At 46.5% G+C, this 22,645-nt stretch overlaps 1 protein-coding gene across 1 annotated transcript in view; it reads left to right on the top strand.

Annotated features, from left to right (window-relative positions):
- Positions 1-19,127, top strand: part of LOC129342196 (methanethiol oxidase-like) — a 37,244-nt gene extending 18,117 nt beyond the window's left edge. The window contains exons 5-12 of the mRNA XM_054997835.1: positions 1,884-2,004; positions 3,458-3,640; positions 4,568-4,746; positions 8,455-8,533; positions 10,406-10,527; positions 12,120-12,212; positions 14,491-14,609; positions 17,133-19,127. Coding sequence (XP_054853810.1) covers positions 1,884-2,004; positions 3,458-3,640; positions 4,568-4,746; positions 8,455-8,533; positions 10,406-10,527; positions 12,120-12,212; positions 14,491-14,609; positions 17,133-17,295 — 1,059 coding nt within the window. The 3' untranslated portion in view covers positions 17,296-19,127. The remainder of the gene's footprint in view (positions 1-1,883; positions 2,005-3,457; positions 3,641-4,567; positions 4,747-8,454; positions 8,534-10,405; positions 10,528-12,119; positions 12,213-14,490; positions 14,610-17,132) is intronic.
- The last annotated feature ends 3,518 nt before the right edge of the window (positions 19,128-22,645 follow it).

Here is a 22,645-nt window from a genome sequence, read left to right as displayed (position 1 = left end):
CATGGAGGTTCTCTTTGGTACTCATGCCTAATAGCCACTGGCAGACCTCACCTCACCTCCCTTGTTCTACGTAGATAGGAGGAAGGGGCAGCAGCAAACTCTAAGCTTCTACGGGCAAAGTAGTCCAAATTTCAAGGGGAAATTATCTTATTTCTTTCAACGGGAAGGTCAAAATATACGTTGCTCCATCTTTTGGGAAGCAGGCTCTTTCGCACCATGCTCGGTCGACTCAGAGGCCACCACTCTTTCTTTTGTCGTTGATCCAGAGCCCTGTTAGTCTGTAGTAGCAAAATAGTAAAGAGTCAGATGCTGATGAAGAGAGCTGTGGTTGTTGAAAGCTTGTGCTACAATAAAGTTGGTTAGTCTTAAAGGTGCTACTACTGGACTCTACTATTTTGCTCTTTCTTTTGGGTCTCATCTTCTCGAAACAAGCTCACTTTCACGTGAACAGTTGAGGAAAGAGCTTAAACAGGGTTTAGCAACTCCTAACAAATATTATCCACCTTCCTCCTTGACTGTCTTTGCATGTCGCTTCAAGCAAATGGTTGCTCTTAAGCAATCTGTTCTAATCTTTCTTTTTGCATCAACTCTATTCAACTCCCTGGGCATATATCAAGAAAGAGATGCTCCTAGAAACTTTGACTAGGTTGTCCACAAATTGCTTAGCTTAGCTTATCTCTGGGCCCCAGAGAGCTCTCCAAATATCCAGCCAGTTTACACAGAGGAGTGTCTCGCCATAGACTACGGACCTGTCTATAAACACGAGTTAGCAGGTCTTCTCTTCTGGCCTCCTGGAAGCAATCTCAGTCATTACCTCTGAAACTTTAAACTGTCATCCAGGTTTGAATTTGGTTCTGAGATTTTTGGACCCCTGAATTCTGGAGTTCCCTGGTTGCCAGCCAATCTCTTTATCGTGTGGCGGAACTCTGTTCTGCAGATGGTAGCCCAGGAGTTGGAAATCTGTCCGTGAAACCCTAAGCAAAGTTACATCCTTCGAAGACCATCGACTTTGAAGGGTGTCACTCTGCTTAGGATTGCACTATTTGCTACACAATTGCCGTGTCACCAGTTAAGTTTCCACCATCAATAAGGAGAGGCCCATATGCTATGTCATCACTAGGGTTGCCAACCTCCAGGAGCAGCCTGAAATCATTTCCAGATTACAGAGAGCAGTTCCCATGGAGGGGCTTTGGAGGGCAGTCTCTAGGAGTAAGGTTGCTAACGCCAGCTTGGCAAATTCCTGGAGATTTGGGGGGGTGGGGGGAAGTGACTGTGGAGCAGGGAATTTGGGGAGGGATTTCACCTAGAAACTATGGTATACCGTAGCATTTCTCCAGGGGAACTGATATCTGTAGTCTGGAGATCACTTGTAATTTAAGAACGCCAGTTCCCACCTGAAAGTTGGCGAACCTACCGCTGAGATTCCTTCCCTCTCCAAAATCTACCTTTCCCAGGAGCCATCCCCAAATCTCCAGGAATCTCCCAGCCTGATCATCACAGGGGCATACAAGATTGAAAGACAGGTGTCTCAACAGAGTGGACTCTCTCTCCTCTTTGGAAACATTTAGGAAGAATGGCTTGGATCTTGCAAACCCTTTCTGTATTGGCAGTGCTTTTCTCTTGAGCAAGCAACCTTCCCCTAATACCAGAAGGGAACTTTCCTTACTCTTGGGGAGAGCACTGAGGATAGCAGAACACATTCGTGGGCTCCAACTCGATATTTGGTCTCTGATTAGTAAATATTTTTGACACCTTGATTCAAATCTGACAAATGAGGCATGGAGGGACTGAACGCAGATGACATCAGAGGATCTTGGACTACCAGGAGACCCTCCGTCACGAAGCCACAGGGAGCCTAACTTTTGGTGTAAACCTTCCCTTAGATGGTCGAGCCCGTGGAGGTATACTGGAAGTGCAACTTGGCCAACCCACACACCACCCACTGCTTGGGCACTGGCGAAATTATGATCAGCACCATGGGAGACCCTTCCGGCAACGGGAAAGGTAAACTCTCGGCAAAGGATTCCATTTTTACCTTGCTGTTATTCCAAGGAGCTCAAGGGAAGCTGCTACAGGGGTCTAACTGGTTGGTCTTTTGTCCTCCAAATAAAGAGAGAGCCCCTCTTGGTTTCTCCTTGGAACATTTACAGTATCAGAAGCCCCCCCCCCCGCCTCCAAATGAGGGAGGGAGTGCTATCTTATCAAAGGTTGGTGATCAGGGGCTCCCTTTTGGAAGGGGTGGAGACGCAGGCTTATTTTTTAAGATAACATCAGCCTAGGCGGCAGGAGGAAAGGCAAGACCTCCTTTGCCCACCTTTCTAGGTACAGAATAGCAGGTAAGCGCATATTCCGCATCGTTCAGCACATCCAGAGAACATCAGAAGGGCCCTGCTGCTCAGATCCCACATTGGATAGCCAGCCCCTCACCCTCAGGCCGTCTCAATGATGGCAAACCCTTGCTGAACTTCAGGCACCTGATACTCTAAGGTATTTTGTGTCTAACCATGGAGGTTCCATTTTGCTATTATGGATTATGTGTTGATAGCCTCCCCCTCACCACCTTTCAGTGAAGCCAACCCTCCTTCCCATGCTGTGATAGAGGATCTGATGCCCGTCTGTATCCTGAAAGGCCTTTGGGCAGGGCTCTGCAATCTGTGCCAAGGAATGGTCAGTTCTGCCCCTTGTACGAATCACGAGAAACAAGCAAATCGGTTTGATGCGTTTTTGGCTTTTGCATAATTTATTCAGCATTTTTTAAAAAAAACACTTAATTTTATTTACTTGTTCCTTGTTGGTTTAGTGACTTTCTGTCCTGACTTTTGGTTTGGAAGGATAACCCAGGATGAAATACGAAAGACTCCAGTAAAATAATGTGAATGTAAAATCATCCCTAAAGAGTGAAAAAAAGCCATAATAGTTTAATAAAGATAATTATTCCATTATTTATTCATCTACTAATGAAATTAATAGCAACGCTGCTGAAGTAGCCGTCTTTTTAAAAACCAGATAGCTTCTTTCGAAGGAGTTCTGGAACGGAAGCAATTACAGCTTATGCCAGGCCTGCAGAGGTGGGGCCAGTATGCCACCTGGGAGTAAAATTTTGCATTCTTTTTTATTTTTCCGGTATGGATGGCCACGCAGACCTTTGAAGCACTTCCTCCTCCACTGGAAATTTTATTCAACTGGCTTGTTGGCTTCTCATAGTTCAACAGCCACATTCCATCTGGTTTCAAGCAAATCTTTCCAATTGTGAGGGCCAGAAACTTAGCCTCTCCTTTAAAAAAAGATTCTGAAGAAAGTACATTTTTGTCTCTCTCTCTCTGTCTCTCTCTCTCTCTCTCTCTCTCACCATGAATTCACAACACGCACAGAGTTCTGCTGTCAAGTATTGAAAATGTTTCAGGTTTTGCAGAAAACGCCTCTTAATCAGCAATTGCAATGATATTTGTACCTTCAGGTGGCTTTGTCTTGTTGGATGGTGAGACCTTTGAGGTCAAGGGGAACTGGGAAAGAGGCTCCAAAGTCCCCTCGCTGGGCTACGACTTCTGGTACCAGCCACGGCACAACGTCCTGATGAGCACCGAATGGGGCGTGCCCAAATGCCTTGTGAATGGATTTAATCCAGCCGATTTGGAGAAAGGTGAGGTAGCCCTCTGTGCAGATACTGCAGTCTGTGCCTTTAAGACTGAATGAGTAAAGGAGGGTTTCCCTCCTAACGTGGGGGTGGTGACGGAACCCCCTGGCATGTTCAGGTCAGCCGCTTGATCGTTGTTAAGGGGCTGGGCGCTCAGGAGTGTGAGCTGTCTTGATCCCGAGGGGTTCGGGCTCCCCATGGGTGGAAGGAGGAAGAAGCTAGGAAAGGAAAGTTGTAGAGAGGAAGGACCGAGGAGATGCTCAACTAGGAAAGGAAGGGGTCTAGTGGACAGGTGGGCATAGCCAAGAGCTAGGCCGATTCCAGATGACTAACCTTAAGGTGACGATGCGTCAAACTCGCGCGAGGAAACGCGATATTTCGCATTTTCCCCGTCGCGATCCGGAAGAGGGCGGCATGAAACACCTTAAGGTTAGTCATCTGGAATCGGCCCTAGAGAGGGAGGGAGGCCCCAGGTTCAGTCCTCGGCATCTCCAGATGGTGGGAAAGACTTTCATCTGCCCAAGACCTTGCAAAACTGCTGAGGCAACAGTGCTGAATTTGAGGGACCAATCTTCTGACTTGGTCAAAGGAAGCTTTGTGATATTTAAGGGGGTCGTTCTCATCTCGATCTGAAGCAATTGGATGTGTATAGGAGCAGGCAGAATGGATGTTGCAATGTTGCCCTGTGAAATCCTGGGGTGGGCTTGGATTGGAGTCTAGCAGCACCTTAGAGACCAGCCAGATTTTCAGGGTGTGAGCTTTCGAGAGTCAGAGCTCCCTTCTTCAGATGGGTAGGCCTGTGTGTCCAGAAAATTTTGCTTGTATGCTTGGCGGGGTGGTGGTGGGTGGAGGGGAAAGTTACCTGTATCTAAGCTAGAGTCTGCTGTCCAGCTCTTTAATTTCTTTACAAAAGTGTTCCTCTGTTCTTTTAAGGTTGCTATGGTGGTAACATTAACGTGTGGGACTGGACCACCCATGAGCTCATCCAGTCCATCGACGTGGGGAAGAATTCCATCCCCCTCGAAATCCGCTTTCTCCACGATCCGGATGCTTCGCAAGGGTTCATCGGCTGTGCTCTCAGCAGCGCGGTCCATCGTTTCTACAAGACTCAGGTAGTCATATTAGTCTGACTGAGTTTATGACCAATTCCTGGGGAAAAGCCAGAGAAAAAGGACCGGGCAATTGTGTAGCGCACAGAAGGGCCCAGGTTCCATACTGAACATCTCCACCCCGGATCTTAGATTGCTTTCATAGCTGATCGCCGTAGTAGTGCTCAGGCATCCCTTTCCCACAGTCCGCTGGAAACAGCCCTTATCATAGTATAATATTCCCCGTAAAAATCCAAATCGTACTTATGGTTAGAGCCTGCGGAACCTTTCTACAAACAGAAGCACTCCCCGTCAAGTTCAGAGAGTTTTACTCCTGGTGCAAGAGCATCAATGAATCAATTTAAAATTATACATTTTTGGTGGTGGTTGGGTGGGGGAAATGTTAAATAGGTAAAGGCGCTGCTCATTTTCCCCTTAATTTTTTTTTAAATGAGCACGCTTTTGTAGTAGTGCTAGTACAACGGTTAAAAAAACGAGAGCACCACACCAAAACTTTAAAAACGGGTTGTTAACAATTTTCTGATGTATCTTGAGGCTGGCCATGGGATAGAATAGGATATGGTTGATGAAGCTGGGAGCAGAAAGAAAAGGGGAGGGGGCATTTAAAGGGACAGTATCCCTGGGAAACCTCAATAGAACTTTGACTGTGGGATCGAGGCAGACTGGTGCTGAAATGTCATTTTTGGCTTTTAAAAGATCTGCACAGCTCAGGTCTGGGAAAAGATAAGTAGGGAAAACACTAAAATGCAATTCTCGGTTAATACTGAAAGACCTGGCTGCTCTACATGAATTGGCTCGAGAGGAAGACAGCTGGAATGGAAAAAGTTTTGCCCTGATACTTTGGACAGTCCCTGCCCACACTGGATTAGAACAGCCAGGGCTGGCCCACACAGCATCAGGCTACAAGGGTCAGGGGTCTATCTCAATATAAAGTAGCTTCGTATGTCTTATATGCCACTTTTTTATCTTGCCATAGGAGTGACCAGCTGCATTTTGCAAAATATTTCTTGCTCATCATGGGACGGTGTGTATAGAAGGCAGCATTTAGTAAGGCAGTGGATTTTTAAGACACTGTTTTTGAATGCAACCACTTACCAAAACTGCACCATTTGTGCCGGTCATGTCAACATTCCCCCCAGCCTTGCCAATCTTCCACAAAGAATCTCTCCCATCTTTAAAAAAGGGACATGCAATAACAAGCGAAATGCTTTTGTTAAGTACACACCAGCTCCCATGTGCACCACCTTTTACAGAGAGCCATAAACAAGACCTTTAATCCCAGGTGCAAGTTATATATGGTTATATTTTCTCACACCCATCCTTTCCAACACTCAGCTCTCCCTTTCTGTTGTGCTAGTAAACAACAGGTCAGGGTAGCACACACCATTTCCTCCCTTTCATTTTAGTCTCACAACAACCCTGTGGGGTAGGTTACACTGGGACAGCAGCTGGTTGAAGGCCACTCAAGCAAGCTTTATGGCTGCCCATCTTTTGAGTCTGTTCCCTTTCCCCTCCACGCTTTTTACACTGTAAGCTCCTTGGAGGCAGAGAGCTGACCCCCTTTCTGCTTATAAAACTCTATAAATGTATAAGGTTAAAAAGGTTCTCCTTTTCAACTTTTCTATTATTCATTTTTAATTCAACCATGCACTACCATAAAGTTCTTCAGGGAAAGTTTACAAGAACTTTGTAATGAACGCTGATGTTCTTATCCCCATGTTGCGGATGGTGTTTTGTGTGTGTGTGTGTTTGTGCTGGGGCAGAGAGATGAAGGCTTGCCTATTGCCATTGAGGATTTTTTGGTTCAGCTGAGATCTGTAAGCAGAGGGGAGTGGGAATTCATATGAGGAATACGCCCCCCCCCATCAATGACATCTCTATTATGTGTAGACAATTGAAGTTTCTGAAGAGGAACATCTGGTCTGTAATAGGTACTTCATGTATGCTGAGAGCTGAGCAAACAGTTCTTACAATGGGAGGGAACGTGAAATAAGCCCCGAGCGGAGAAACAGAGGTTAATGATTTATGCCGCCGCACAACACTAAAAAGAAATCATTCACTTCGAGAGAAATTACGCAAGTACTAATTTCTAAAAAAACCACCAAGCATTGATCTCGTGAGCTGCTCTGCTGGAAACTCCCTGCCTAGGAGTTACATGTCTAACTTGATGGACGTGTGTGCAGTGACAGAGCTCAGCCACTGGCGTCTTTTATGTTACCTCTTTGCTGCCACCTGCTGTCCTCTGTTCAGGGCACAAGTTGTTGCCCACCAACAACTTCCCAAATCGTCGTTTGAAAAAAGCATCCCTTCGAACAGCATCATATTTTGTTAAATTCTCCCACCTCCCCATTTTTTGTTTCACGTCCAGCCAGAGGAAGATCCCTGTGAAACCCAGCAACTACTTTGTGCCTTATGTGTATATGTGTTATGTGCCATCAAGTCACTTCCGAACTATGGTGACCCTATGAACAAATGACCTCCAGAACGTCCTATCATAATAGACTTGCCCAGATCTTGCAAACTAAAGGTTCTGGCTTCCTTTATTGAGTCCAGCCATCTCGTTTTGGGTCTTCCTCTTTTCCTACTGCCTTCCACTTTCCTTGGAATCATAGACTTTTCCAGAGAGTCTTGTCTTCTCTTGATGTGGCCAAAGTACGATAGCTATTCTGGAAGCAGCTGGGAAAGATGCTAGCTTCCAGATAGCTCTAACGCGCTGCCTTTCTCAACCCAGATCGTAAAAGGGATCCTTACTCACAGTTTTAGCCAGTGAACGCGGCATGGTTCAAACATAAGCAAGATACATCTTTATTGGTCCAGATTTGTTGTAGACAAGCGTTAAATTCATTATGACTGTTGCATCCTTGAGGGAAAGGGTCCGAACAAAGGAGGGAAGAGGACCATAAAACTTTTTAACACCTTCACAGGAAGCCTACAATAAAACTTCTATATTGGAGGGGGGACTACAATTCCCATAAGTACCAATTGTTAAAGGGACAGTACATAGTTCTGACTACACAGATACTTAGGCTTTCTAAGCTATGGTTACAGTACAATAGCCTTAGTCTTGTCATTTTAGCTTCAGGCACCAGGTTAAAAAAAGTGATGAAATTTTCCTTGGCATTCAGCGAAATTTTAATTTAGCTGATTTCTGCATGCTGGTTTTTGTGTTTTCCTTCAATTCCAGCCCTGCCGTTATGCTGATATTTGTGTTGGATTTCCGTCCTTCATTGTTTCAGAACGTATTGTACATAGGGAGGGTGGACATAGTTTAAGCCAGCGGTTCCCAACCTTTTTGGCACCAGGGACTGGTTTCGTGGAAGACAATTTTTCCACGGACCAGGGGTGGGGGGATGGTTTCGGAATGATACAATTGGGCACTTTACTTCTATTATTACATTATAATATAAAATGAAACAATTATACAACTCACCCCAATGCAGAATCAGTGGGAGCCCTGAGCTTGTTTTCCTGCAACTAGACGGTCCCATCGGGGGGTGATAGGCGACCACCTACCTCACCTGCTCCCTGGAGCCGGCTCTGCGCTCGCCCGCCACTCACCTCCTGTGTGGCCCGGTTGCTAACATGCCATGGACTGGTACCGGTCTGCAGGCCGGGGGTTGGGGACCCCTGGTTTAAGCTAATGAATGAGTTAATAAACGCGAATGGCGACAAGGTTGGCATCAACCTCCTTTGTTGTGGCTTTTCCTGCAGGACGGGACGTGGGCAGCCGAGAAGGTGATCCAGGTGCCCAACAAGAAGGTGGAAGGATGGCTTCTTGAAGATATGCCAGGTAACTTCAAGAGGCTGCAAAGCTGTCATGTGGCAGGAAGTTCCAGAGCAGCTCAGCTGAGCTGAAGTTCTTGTGACAGGGTTGCCAACTCTGGGTTGAGAAATTCCTGGAGATTTGGAGGTAGAGCCTGGGGAAGGTAGGGTTTGGCAAGGAGAAGGAACTCAGCGAATTATAATGCCATGGAGTCCACACACCCAAACAGCCCTTTTCTCCAGGGGAACTGATAACTAGTCTGGAGATCAGTTGTAATTCAGGGAGATCTCCAGGTCTCACCTGGGGGTTGGCAACACCACCTCATCCAGAGATTGTATTTGAAATGTCTGGGGGCTTAGCAATAGCTTTTCTTTTTTAATATACAGGTTGAGCAGGCAAGAACAAAACCATTTACAGGCTGGCAGCACTATCCTCAAATACTATATTTGGTTTGATTTTAGATTTTGTCAGGTGCTTTGAAAGACTCGTCTGGAAGAAATGCAGCATATAATTTTTAAAATAAACAAGCAAAGGGGCATCAGTCCTCTAGAAGCCATCGCAGACCTGAGCAGCCCTCAAAAAACTGCTGCTCGCTAGCGTCAAAAATCATTCACCAGTTTTGGGGGTTTCTAAAAACAGATTTCTGCAATGGACTATTAATTAAATCATAGAATCATAGAGTTGGAAGGGACCTCCAGAGTCATCTAGTCCAACCCCCTGCACAATGCAGGAAATTCACAACTACCCCCCCCACCGCAACTGTCCTAGTGACCCTTACTCCATGCCCAGAAGATGGCAAAAAACCTCCAGGATCCCTAGCCAAACTGGCCTGGGGAAAATTGCTTCCTGACCCCCCAAAGTGGCAATTGGCATTACCCTGGGCATGCAAGAAGAGGCCACAAGAACTAAGCAGTGATGTAACCCTTCCTGCCCTCCCTCTCATGATCTGCCCAGGTTCACAGGATCAGCATTGCTGTTAGATGGTAGCCGTATGGGCCATTTGTAGGTACTAAGAAAAACCTGACAATTACATACAAACATGCCATGAACAGAAGTTGCAGCCCATTTTCCACAATGTAGGCTGAGCATCACTTCCTCCAACGTCTTTTTAAATTTTAGAGGTGCCACATGTATATTATGTATATTTGCTCCTTCGTTGCATTTCGTAAGAAAAGCATGATTATTTTTTAAAAACAGGTGAAAACCTGTACGGGGATAGCACTTTCATGGCGTCCTAAGCTCTAGCCAGTGACGGCTGTGCAAAACTTTATTCTCTGCTGAAAATACGCACAACTGTTTCTTCCTTAGCTCCGTTCTGGAGAATAGGTTTGGATGTTTGAACAAAATCCAGTGTGCCATGATCGCAAGCGCAGGTGGTTTTCAAAGAGGATTAGACAGATTCATGGAGGATAGGAAGTTAAAGGAACTTACACGACCAGATAGTTTCAGGGAGGTAGTCATGTTGTTCTGCAGTCGAACAGTGGATCTTTCAATACTCTGAAGTCTGTTTTCCTTACTTACTTGATAGCCTTCCTTCCTCGATGAGATTCCAGGCGGATCACACATTATAACACAATGTAATCAGACAGCATCAGGTGCCCAATAAACAAATCAATAGGACCAGGATTACCAGAGTTAGGAAAACGAGGCAAAGAGGAAAAAGGTATCCGGCATGATATATCATAAACAAGCCAGAAAACGGAATTGCAAAAATAGAAGACGATGCATTAAAGAGCAGGAGAATACATACAATAAACACCAGCACGGAGTACAGTCCTGTTCCCTTTATAAAAAGCAGCACAGAAGATTTGTTTTAAAGCTTTCCAAATGGGTGACTCACGGTAGTTTGTAATAGGTTCTGTGGCTTGTTCCATAATCCTCTGCAATATTCCCCACAAGGTCTCATCACGGACATCCTGATTTCGTTGGACGACAGATTCTTATATTTCAGCAACTGGATCCATGGAGACATTCGCCAGTATGATATTAGCAACCCTCAGAAGCCCAAACTGGTGGGCCAGGTAAAAGCTGACTGCAGCAGGGCTTTTCTAGGACTAGGAACGGTCCACCTCATTCGTTCGTTCGTTCGTTCATTCATTCATTCATTCATTCATTCATTCATTCATTCATTCATTCGGATTTATAATATTTCTATCATGCCTTTCTTCAGGGTCACTAGATCAGCCTGGAAGCTTAAGGGTAAAGACGGACCTAGTATTAAAAGCAGCTTAAGAGGGAAGACAGGCAAAATATATTAAAAGAACTAAGATATCCCAGCAACTACTTCACATCACAGGCAGAGTAAGCCCCAATTTCCTCCCAGTTTTGCAATTTGCAGGTTAAATCTCATTCATTGGCTATTCATCTGCCAGTCTTGCCTCTCCAGCCATTTAGATTGCTCACCTGTACAGTGATGTGTTGAAACTTTCCCAACTGGTGTAACTGCTTTGAGTGTTGGGGGCTTCGCTGCATCAGATTTTATTTTGCACATTTTATTTTGTCAGCTGTCATCAGGTGGGTTCCTGGAAAGGGTGGCAGAAAAATGTTCTAAATAAATAAGTCAGAGATGCCAGCGGATTGTTTTTAACAGCTGGTGTTGATATTGTTACGGTGTTTAATTGCAAGCCACCTTGGCCGAGACTCTAAAGGCACAGCATTAGAAATATCTTAAGTAAATAAATAAATAGCACTTCCCAGAGACAAATCTTTCCCCATTCAAAAACATCACTGCATTGAAAATCTGCGCAACTGTTTCTAAAAGCTCACCTGCTTACAAAGACACGCATCTCCCACCACTGTCCCTGGTTCCAGTTTGTATGTCGCTTGAGCTGAAGCTGAAAACAAAAATCTCCAAGCTGTCTAGTTCTCTTGCTAGAGTTTTACCACACCTGCTGCTATGGGTTTTGCTCTCCACATCTTTTGAGATTCAGTAAAAGGATTTCATTAACGCCATGATTGTCAACCAGTCTGGCATCCCTTAAAGCATGATGGGCAGAGATGTGTGTGTGTATGTGCCGTCAAGTTGCAATCGACTTATAGTAACCCTAGCAAGGGGCTTCCAAGGCAAGTGAGAAGCAGAGGTGGTTTGCCATTGCCTTCCTCTGTAGAATCTTCCTTAGTGATCGCCCATCCAAGTTCTGATCTTGCTTAGCTTCTGAGATCTGATGCGATCAGGCTATACCATGCCGCCTTCCTTCCTATGATGTACAGATAAACGTCGTCAAAGCTCTTTACGTATTTCTTGATTTATTAAGCCTATTTCTGTGTTGCCTCTTCAGAACTCTGCTCGAGGTGGCTTTCAATTAAAAACCACAATATTAAAACATAAGCCGTTAAAATGCACATAGGAAGTTAACATGTCATGGCCTTGGGTTTCTGCCCTCACCTTTCCCCCGATGTTCTGGGGTCACCCTTTCAGTAAACGGTAAAGACCACGTAACCCAATTGGAAGAAAACCTCTCGCTATTTGGAGGTTCTTAGATTGCATGCTTTTACCACGTTGCAAGGGGATCAGGTGACGGTTTATGTGTCCCAGCTGGTAAGGTGCCACCTTGGTGTGTTTTGTGCCTTCAGTGGTACACGCCTTCCTGACTTTGGTCTGCTTGCGTTGCAGGTCTTTCTCGGAGGCAGCATCGTAAAAGGAGGGCCGGTCACCGTGGTTGAGGACCAGGAGCTGGAGTGCCAGCCCGATCCCTTCGTGATCAAGGTGACTGACGGAGGCGGCGGGTTGTCACAGAAGGGCTTTTGGTGTCCAAACGGGCCTGTTTGCAAAACTATTTTTGCTGCCTTTGAGATGTCAGTTTCTCTGACTCCTCAATAAGGAAAAGAGAAGGGGTTGGATCCTGTGGGTGCATTCTGCTACCGGCAACGTCCCTACCTACTCTGCAAGGAGACTTCCCTTGCCGTAGGAGTCTCTTTGAGCCTCTTGCACCCAGGGAAGCCGCCTTGTGCTGTCTAGACCCTGAGAGCCCCGGCCCCCATTCCCAAGTGCTGAACCGACGGCCGCTTGAGACCCCTAGCAGCCTTGTGAGGAATCTGTTCTTTGAGATTTTTCAGCCTCCGGGTTCGTTTCTAGGAGTACAGGCACACATTCACTCAGTTACTCTGGACACCAGAAGTAAAATATATTAAGTTCAGATTAGGAAGAGTGTACGCAGGGTAGGAACCACTCTTATTAAAGCACAGAGCAACAGGCATTGAGAATAATAACAGCTTGTCTATGCTAACTAAGGCTCTCTGACAAGACATTTAAAAAGCTTGCCAACTTGTATTCTCCGAAGTAGCTTCTTGGTGTCGCTTATACTCACAAACCATGCCAGATACCAGGATGGCCAGAGCTGCCTGGCGTGGTTTGGACTTCCCTTTCTGCTTGTGAGTATATGGCTTTGTATATCTACAAAGAGGCATGGAAGAGAAAACCCTCTCTTCGAAGAGATAAAAGGAAGATAACAAGAATCGATGGCTAGATCTATAAAAGTGAAATCTAGAGGAAGAAATTCCCCTCTACATCACAATGCTAGGTGAACGGCATTGCAGCATTTAAAGTTTTTCTGCCATCTGCTGGCAAAAGGACTCACAAGTGGCTGATGGAATGTTTCTGGATGGAGAGGTTCAGATCGAGATTCACAGTGCTGTGAGGCGCCACCTTTTCAAGAGTTGTCAGCCAATCAGGGCACACTTAGGGCCAAGCTACAAGTGACGAATGACACTTGTCTGGCAAGTGAACAGACTCAGGGCCAAGCTACACATGACGAATGACACTTGAACAGCCAGTGTATTTCTCCCTGTTCACTTGCCCTCCACTCAATCCACTTGCCATTCAAGTGTCATTCGTCATGTGTAGCTTGGCCCTCACGTGTATTCCTCCCTGTTCACTTGCCATTCACTTGCGCTCCAGCCCTTCGTTAACAGCATTGCTAGCATGAGAAACCAGGGAGGGTGGCCAGAGCTGATACTCCCTTCCACAGGCTGCAGGTGCAGTGAATTAAGGAGCCTGCTCATTCCTTTCTCAAGGGCCAAGCCAAAACTGGGCCTGTGGAAACTTATAGTCCTGAACCAAAGTTACTCGGGCAGGCCAGCCACGCAGGTTATAAGGCTGGTCTAGACATGTGCTAGGAACGAACCTGTGATGTGTTAGAAGGCCCGAGTCCTGGTCAGGTCTGCAGCCACTGATACCGTTCCGACTTCGCAGGTCTGACATCCTTTTGGCAACCCAAGGGCTCACGTCTCCAAGAAGGAACAAGAAAGGGAATGAATAAGGTGGAAGATTGTAAAAGATGCAAACCATTGCTTTACTAGAGCAGGCCAAAGGCCATTGGGACCAGATTTCTGTCCTGAACGGCAGCCAGAGGGGAAGCAGGGGGTAGCTTTGGGCTGCTGTTTTCTTCCTCCATCAGTAGCTGAATTATACTGCCCCTGACTGTAGAGGCTCTACGTATCTATCTTGACTGATATCCTTTAGCAAAACGTTTTCTTCCACGAATTTGACTCATCCGTTTCACAAAGCCAACCATGGCTGCCATCCCATGTTCACTTAGCTGGGAGTAAACCCCACTGAGCACACTGGGACTTACTTCTGAGTAAATATGCATGGGATTGGACTGCAATGATGTTTGTGGCCGTCACTTGATCTTGTACTGATGAATTCCAAAGGCTCCTTTATGCGCTAGGAGTAACGCTTGCTTTTGTCTGTCCTGCACCTTCTGCCAACCAATTTTGTTGATTGATCTTGAATTCTAGACTTGGGGGTGGGGGCAGATTTCTCTGTCTTGCTCTCTCAACCCTACACCCTTTGCAGCCCTGCCTTAAATGCATTTATTCAGGAAGTCTTTCTGTGTTCACTGGGGCTTACGCTCAAATAAGGTCTTCCACCTGACATCTTTTTCTAAATTAAAAACACCAAGTGTAGATCTCTGTGCGCAAATGCTCAGGCACCTGTGGGATCCTTGGCTCAAGGGGCCACGTCTGATTTTCTTACCTTTCAGGGAAAGAGGGTCCAAGGTGGGCCACAAATGATCCAGCTGAGCTTGGATGGCAAGAGGCTGTACGTTAGCACCTCGCTTTACAGCGGCTGGGACAAGCAGTTCTACCCCGACCTGATCGAGTAAGATGCCTTTTCTCTTTCTGCATTTTCCTTTTTAGATTTATTTTTAAAAGTTAAAACTGTCAGGAAGCTATATAGATAATTTGGAAAGGCCAAGAAAGAAGAGTTTGTGCTTGTAATATCTTTTGAAACTCTTGTGGGATGGATCCAGAGGAGTCATCCGTGTTAGTCTGTAGTAGCAAAATAGTAAAGAGTCCAGTAGCACCTTAAGTTGGTAAGTCTTTAAGGTGCTACGGAACTCTTTACTCTTGTGGGACGGCAGCTTTAAAATGTCAGTTCTGGCTTGGTGGGATAGTGGTTGAGTTAAGGGCAGGAGAGGCTCAGGCAGGATAGATCCACAAATAATAGCTTCTTTGTGGGGCCAGACCGACAGCCCATCTGATTCCAGCACTCTCTCTCCAACGACGGCCATCTAGGTGACTTTGGAAGCTCCCAAATAGAATTTGCAGGAGAACTGGGGGAGCCAGTTTGGTGTAGTGGTTAAAAGGGGCGGGACTCTAACCTGGAGAACCAAGTTTGATTCCCCACTCCTCCACTTGAAGCCACTCTGAGTGGGTGTTAAGTTGTCCTGAAGGGTGGTATCTAAATGGAATGTTGTTGTTGTTATTACCAACCCCTGATGTTGGTCCTCAGCATCTGGTACAGGTGGACCCCCTTCAGGACCCAGCGGTTCCATTTAATTAACATGCCTAAGAACCACTATCAGGCGTGCCCTTCATGGGTATCTCATGGAACAGATTTTCCCCTCTTACAACCGCACAGGGATGTATCAGAGCTTGATTACCCTATTGATTTAAGATTCCCATTCACGTTGCAGTCCCGTGAATGTACATGGTACTTGACAGCACAAGCAAAGAGGTCTTTGCCCCAAAGAACGTATCCTTTTAAGCGGGGCCAGATCTAGGGTTGCTGGCCCCCCAGGGCAACTGAAGCCCGGCCTCCTCCCCGCCTGTGTGCACTCCCAGCACAGCACTGCATGATGACGTCACTTCCGTGACATCATCATACAGGGGCCAGAGGCATGCCGCCTGCGCAGCAAGCCAGCCGCCCCGGCGCACGGAGGGCTGGGAGGCCGCTTGCGCCATTCGCTTGTCCCGCTGACGGGGCGTCTGGCTTGCTGCACACGCACCGTCAGCAGGGCAGGCGAATGGCGCAGACGGCCTCCCAGCCCTCCACTCAGCCACCCGCGTGCTCCCGGCAGCTGGCAGCTGAGCCCAGCGCCCTCTCTTTAGTGGCGCCGGGGGCAGACTACCCCTCCCCCGCCCGCCCATTGATCCGGCCCTGCTTTTAAGTATGGCGAGAGGACAGTGGGGTGTGAGAAGCCAGGCCATCAAGGAATGAATGTGAATGAGCAAGTGAAGTTATATATGCTTGGTGGCAGAGAGTGCCGTCAAGTCATAGATGACTTTTGGCGACCCCTAGTGGGGTTTTCAAGGCAATAGGCCAAAGGTTTTCAGCCCTGGATTAGAGCCCTCACATGGATCACACAGCACTTTGGGCTGGCTTGTGAGCCCTTACGAAGCTGCCGTTTTGGGGGGGCTGTTTGGGAAGAAGCAAATAATGCGTAGACCACAAGCACGGCCTGCCTCTTTGCAGGCATATTGAGAAAAGAAGCAGGACAGCCACAGCCAGGTGCAGTCGACTCGCTCAGAGGTGGAGAGGATTTCTCAAGGGTTTGGCCTCTTCCCCTTACTATGGTACCCCTCCAGGGCTCGACTTGCGTTTCCCCCGTCTGCTGCCCACAGTCTTTAGAGTCATAATTCTGGCTCCCTTTCTTCCTGTCACATCTCTGATGTCATGTGATTCCCTGTCACGTATCTGCAGTCTGGTGGGGTTCTTTCCCGTGGGTCTCAGGCATGGAGATGTTTAAGATCATGGGCTTAGACTATGTCGAGCTTGGAGGAATTAACCGAAGGTTTCATGGCAGAAAGCGAGTTTTCAAGGGGGCGTTGGAAGGAAAAATGAAGAGAGGGAGATCCAAGCATAAAGGACAGGGAGGAAGAATGGGCAGAGATGCTTAAGGGAGCAGGAGCCTTTGACTGGGTTCAGAGAAGAGTTTTGTGCATTCTCCTGGTGATGCAACTGGCAAAAATGTGAATTTTTAGAGATTTAGAGATTCTGGCCATCTAGAGGTGTGCCTTCATAGAGGAGAGGGCGCTGGCCTCTTAGCTGCAGAGCGAGCTTTGTTTTGTCCCACCTTTAGCCGTGTACTGATGCCTCTCACCCCTATTTTGGACCAATGTGATAGTTTCCACCAAGCTTGACCCGGGAGAGAAGATTTAACATGTGCCCCACACATGGGTGCATGTGCTCACAGTGGGCTCACCATTAAAAGTGCTTCTGTACGCACTCTCTGTTCCAAATTCAATTCAGTCTTCAAGGGAGCCACCTTAGTGGAGGCCCTGTGATTCGACGAGAGGGGGAGGGGAGCCGTGCTCGATTCTGAGCCTGGTTCTGGTGCTGTCCTCCCTTCCAACGATGTCCAGTGACCCCCCCTCTGTCTGATTCCTCCTCTCTTTGCAGGGAAGGTTCTGTTATGCTACAAATCGATGTGGACACGCACAAAGGCGGCTTGAAAGCGAACAAGAATTTCCTGGTGGATTTTGGGAAGGAGCCTCACGGACCAGCCCTCGCCCATGAGATCCGCTACCCCGGTGGAGACACCACCTCTGATATCTGGATCTAAAGGAAGGCCTCGTGGGGAGCAGTCTGGGCTGTGTGTGGGGGGTGGGGGTGGTGGTAGCTGATGGTCTCTCCGTGTCTCCTTTCCAGGCATTACAGTGAAATGCAAGTGTGGTGTCGATCTAGTTCACACGGAATCAGTTTCAGATTCCCCCAGCCTGGAGTTTAGCCTTGCCTTCCTAACTCAGCCAGTTTTACGTTTCAGCAGGACAGTGTGGTAGAGCTCCTCCTGGACTGCACCACTTCCAGCGGCAGGAGGGGTTGCGCTTTAGAAAGCTCCTGCTTCCTTCACGTAGAAACCTTTGAAGTGGGACATTAGTGCTGAGCTCAGCTTTCTCCCTGATAACGCTGATTTTTACCTTGGCAGGGAGTTTTCCCTGTGGGTGGGAAAAGCCAGAAAAAGCTTGATCCTACTATCAGCAAACTGCCTCTTCTTCCCTTCCCAGCCAAGTCTCTTTGCTGATCAGACTTGCATATCTGACCACAATACTCCGCGTGATGATCGTCTGAGCCACCACTTCTAAGCTACGCAGCCTGATCTACTTAAACTGTTTGTCCTCATGGAAAGAGATTCTTCCTTAAGTCGGTGAGGAATTTCTCGCTTGCTTGATCTTTCAGGATGGGTGTGGGGTAGGTTCTTTGTTAAGGCTGGCCGCAATTGAGGGAAGGTCCAAACCCAATGGATTTATGCTCCTAGGTGGAACAGCGCTTCAGGCCTAGCATGGCAGGTGGTGGGGCTGGCCCGCCAGGAGCAGCAGTGCACCTTTTACAATTGTTGATATTGTGCTGCTGGGATCAGTCAGGGATCACACAGCTGCTGTAGATTCCAAGGTAGTGATCGTACCAGCTGGCCGGTGCACATAGTTTAGGGCAACTGCACTTAAGGTCACGAGGAATGTCGGACCCATGATGTTCAAAAGCACACCCTGTAGGCCCAAGTCCCAGTCTATTCTGGAAAAACTCTGATTTGTATGCAGCCTATATCAACAGACTAAGTAGCCCCTTGTACAGATTCTAGTGCACGTAAGAATACATTCCCTCTCCTGAAACAAACACGACAGTCTTGCCCGCATGCAGGACATGTGAGATTCTATTTTCTCCTAAAAGTCCTTGCTTTCCTGCACTAGTATTGACTGTTGACTAGACGGCAGCCCATTTTTCCCAGCCCCAGTAAAACATTTCCATGGAATCCCGGGAAAGCGAGAGAGGTTTCCAAATGGTTTTAAACATTTCAGCAGAGATTGCCCTTTGCGGCTTTGCATTCTCAGACTTTTTAAAAAAAAACATTGGGTTGATTTGATAAGAAACGCAGCCAAACTTTGCTCTAGCTCTCCAGCACTAATGTGCATGGTTGAGGGGCAGGGAACCCTAGTGGAAAATTGCTTCTGAGTGTATGAAATAATTTGTCTTAGAATCGCAAGGACCCCACGGATCCGTTTTGGGAATGGCTGTTCTTCCCTCTTGGAGCAAGGAGCCTTCTTGTCATGCGAGTGGCTCTCTCTTTAATAAATACACTTTATTTCAGTTTATAAACTCAAAATACAGTCATATAATCATTATACCATACATCTGCTATCTTCTACATTTATCAACATTTATCAATAAAACAAACTAGACATATACATTTTAATATAAACCTATGTGCTAGAGGCTCTCTTGTCTTCATGGGAAAGCACCAATATTATGAGAGAGGACCCCTGGCAAACGTCCCAATGCATTACAATGCAGATTTACTTGTAACCTGAAAAACTGATACAGGCTCTTGGAATCTGGTACTCTCCAAGGTGCTCACCTGCTTTCCGATTTACTCATTTAATAAAAAGATTATTTCTGCTGCCTATTGACCTTCTTTCCATTTATTTTTAATGTGCTTTGTGTTGTAATTCTGATCGAGCAGTAGTATCAATATATGTGATATACCTAATTCTCAACATAGACCCATCTGTGCATACTTAAAAGTCGGAGATTGTAGCCATAAATAGACGAGGCAGATCTTTCTAAAAACTAGGAAGAAAAAATAAAGATTTGCAGGAAAATCTGCAAACTTAAAAGGGATTTTTAAAAACCAAAAATAATAGAAGCAGCACCTTTAGCTTTAAGAAACAAAGTCGTCGTTGTGGAGATTGCCAGGCAACCCCAACAGTATTGCTAGCCTTCAAGCCTTGGTTTCTGTCAGTAAAAGGCATGGAGAGGGGGCATGGCCCTTTCCAGGGCTGTTTTGGCCTTTGAGGGAGGATTTCTTGGTGCAGGCTGAGCACCAACCACCAGGCGACTTGCTGCCACAAGACTTAAATGACTCACCTAGGTGTGGCTGCTTGCTACTGCTCATCAGCAGCTACCCCATGAAAGCCAGTGTGGTTAGAGTGCCAGACATAGCTTTGCTATGATCCAGTGATTCTTGGACTTCTGGCTGGCAACAGTGCCTGGGGGTATTTCCCCTTTGGTTTGGCAACTAAGCACAGTGCCACGGCCTCCAATGCCCCATGGATGCCCTCAGGAGGTGGTGTGGCTTGGTGGTAGAGCATCTAATTGGCATGCACGAGGCCCCAGATTCGATTTCCAGCAACTCCAGTTAGAAGGACCAGACTGCAGGTGATGTGAATGACCTCTACCTGAGACCCCGGGCACAGGACACAAGACTGACTTTGACAGACCAGTAGCTTCATGTGTGTCTGTCCATCCTTTTCATTTCTCCAAATATACATTAATGGCAATCATGAACTCCTGTAATAATAAGTTGAGTAGGAGGTGTGTATGCAAAAGCCACCCCTTCTTGAGATCTTTCAGTTCTACAAGGCATTATGTGCACCAATGGACCATCGTCATCATAAAAGCAGTGAAAAAGACTTGTGCTGAATACATAAAAAGGGTTCAAAAATACTCAAGTTAGAACTAAACAGTGGCAATATAATTTGTGCTATAAACACCCGAACCACCCAGTGATCCAATGCTGTGCTTGAATTGTCGATTCTTTTAAGAGGGAGTCTGTGGTAGAACAGCAGGATTGGAGTCCAGTAGCCCCTTAGAGACCAACAAGATTTTCAGAGTGTGCGCTTTCAAGAGCCAGAGCTCCCTTCTTCAGATATATGATGCCATGATCTGTCTACCACTTTGCTGCCAGAGAGGAAGGTTTCATGTTGCCTCCTAGGAGAACATGCCACATGAATCTTTTCCCCATGCATTAATGTGTCTTTTTTCCTGTTTGTGTCTTCCGTGATCCCTAAATCTACTTCCCATTGGTCTTTACGATGGTAACGATTGATGGGGGAACCCAAATAATTTAGCTCAGCACGGATGGCAAAAGATTTTTACCATTAGCTTATACTCACGTTGCAACCTGCAGTTTTACCCGAAGATGATCCAATAAGCAACTTTTATCTTGTTTCTGTGGATGGCAAGAAAGGAGGCTGAGCGAGACACTCAGTGCGAAACTTTTCTCGGGGCTTAGCTAAATTCCTGGTGCTGTGGCCTGGGGAAGGGTCATAAGCAGGAATCCTTACATAGTCACTACAGATAAAGGGGAAGCCAAGCAAGACCTAAGTGCTTTAAATCAGAAAGGTATATTTTAGTCAAGATCACATTTTTGCTTACAAAAATTAATAAAACTTCCTCCTCTTACCTCTTACTGAGAGCCAATTTGGTGTAGTGGTTAAGAGCGCAGGACTCTACATTGGAGAAGCGGGTTTGATTCCCCACTCCTCCACTTGAAGCCAGCTGGGTGACCTTGGGTCAGTCACAGCTCTCTCGGAGCCCTCTCAGCCCCACCCACCTCACAGGATGATTGTTGTGGGGATAATAATGGCATACTTTGTAAACTGCTCTGAGTGGGTGTTAAGTTGTCCTGAAGGGCAGTATATAAATCAAATGTTGTTGTTGTTATTCACATCTTGAGCTATTCCACACATTTCCACCAATTGACACAACCATTATTTAGCAGAGAAGGTTACTCTGTTTTGAAGTGATCCAGTTCTTGGCAGCTTTTAAAAGACTCCAGATTATGGTCTTTATTTACATGCCATATGTCTCAAGTGCACATGAATGGGGATCACAAAAGTCTTTATTGGCTGATTATATACAAACCTACACACACAGCCCCGACAAATGTCTACCCCGGGGGAAAGTCCTCCGCAAGCATTTCAAACCTGCACCAGATTACCATCACCCAATAGATATCCAATTTAGATGGGATCCGATGCCAGAAGAATGTAGGCTTAGATCCTATGGATCTAGTCTACTATTGGCAACGCTTTCCCCCTGGCATGAGGCGCCTTCCTCTGACACAGAGGGGAACACTCGTTGCACTCTTAGAAGAAAAGATCAGACAGACTGAACCCAACACCCTGTAACTATCCCCCTTAAAATTTATACAAGGAGATGCTGGAGACCTTTTAAAAAAGATTTGTTGTTGCACACGGGATGTAATTTCTACCTCAGCCATTCAGCTCCATTTTAATTTCAAATTATTCCTTATGGAATCATCCAGTCTGACTTGCCAAGAGCATATTTCAGCCGAGAGATCACTTGAGGGCCTATTACAGAGCAGTAACTGTTCAAAATTACTCAAATGGGCTCTTAATATTTCTTCCATTAGATTTAATAAAGGTTCCTAATGGTGAACGCTGCAACCAAGGAATATGTTGTTCATTAGCTGTTTTCACACCCTGAAAACAAGCAGCTATCAGCTTATGCAAACCTCTGAAATCCACAGCTACCCAGATGTTATCCCAGCATCAGCTTCCGTGGACTAGTGCCCACAAGTGGCTCCTCACTAGGCAGTCACCTTCAGAGACAACAAGTGAGGTGCCTTTTGGGACATCTGAGGGCCAAACTACAAGTGACGAATGACACAGGTTGGACACTTGTCAGCTTCCCTCAAGTTTTGATGGGAAATGTAGGCAGCTTGGCGGAATGTTGGACAAGTGACAGTTGAAAAGTCCGTTGGACAGCAGACAGAGAGCCAAGCTACAAGACCAGGACGCCTACATTCCCCATCAAAACTTGAGGGAAGCTGACAAGTGTCCAACCTGTGTCAGGCATCACTTGTATCTTGGCCCTCAGACTCCAGTCCATGAAAGACTGATACTGGGGTGAAATCTGGTTAGTCTTTCAGGTGTGCAAAAAAGAGCACTGCACCAATAATCCAAACAACAAAAGGCAAGAGAACGGCTGGTGCAGTGGGGAAATTAATTTATTCAACTCGACAACAGATTGTCAAATTGAACCCCCCCCCCCCTACGGCCCTACTTCACCAATTGCTCTTTTTCTTGTTCTAGTCTTTCAGGTGCCCCAAGACCCCTGTCTATGACCGTATGCGGTCGAGTTAAGCATCTCGCTGTCACTGGCATTAACCACAC

The sequence above is a fragment of the Eublepharis macularius genome, chromosome 1, assembly GCF_028583425.1.
Source record: "Eublepharis macularius isolate TG4126 chromosome 1, MPM_Emac_v1.0, whole genome shotgun sequence".
NCBI classification, from domain to species: domain Eukaryota; kingdom Metazoa; phylum Chordata; class Lepidosauria; order Squamata; family Eublepharidae; genus Eublepharis; species Eublepharis macularius.
The sequence above is the reverse complement of the archived record's forward strand: the minus strand, read 5'-3'. Positions and strand labels throughout refer to the sequence as shown.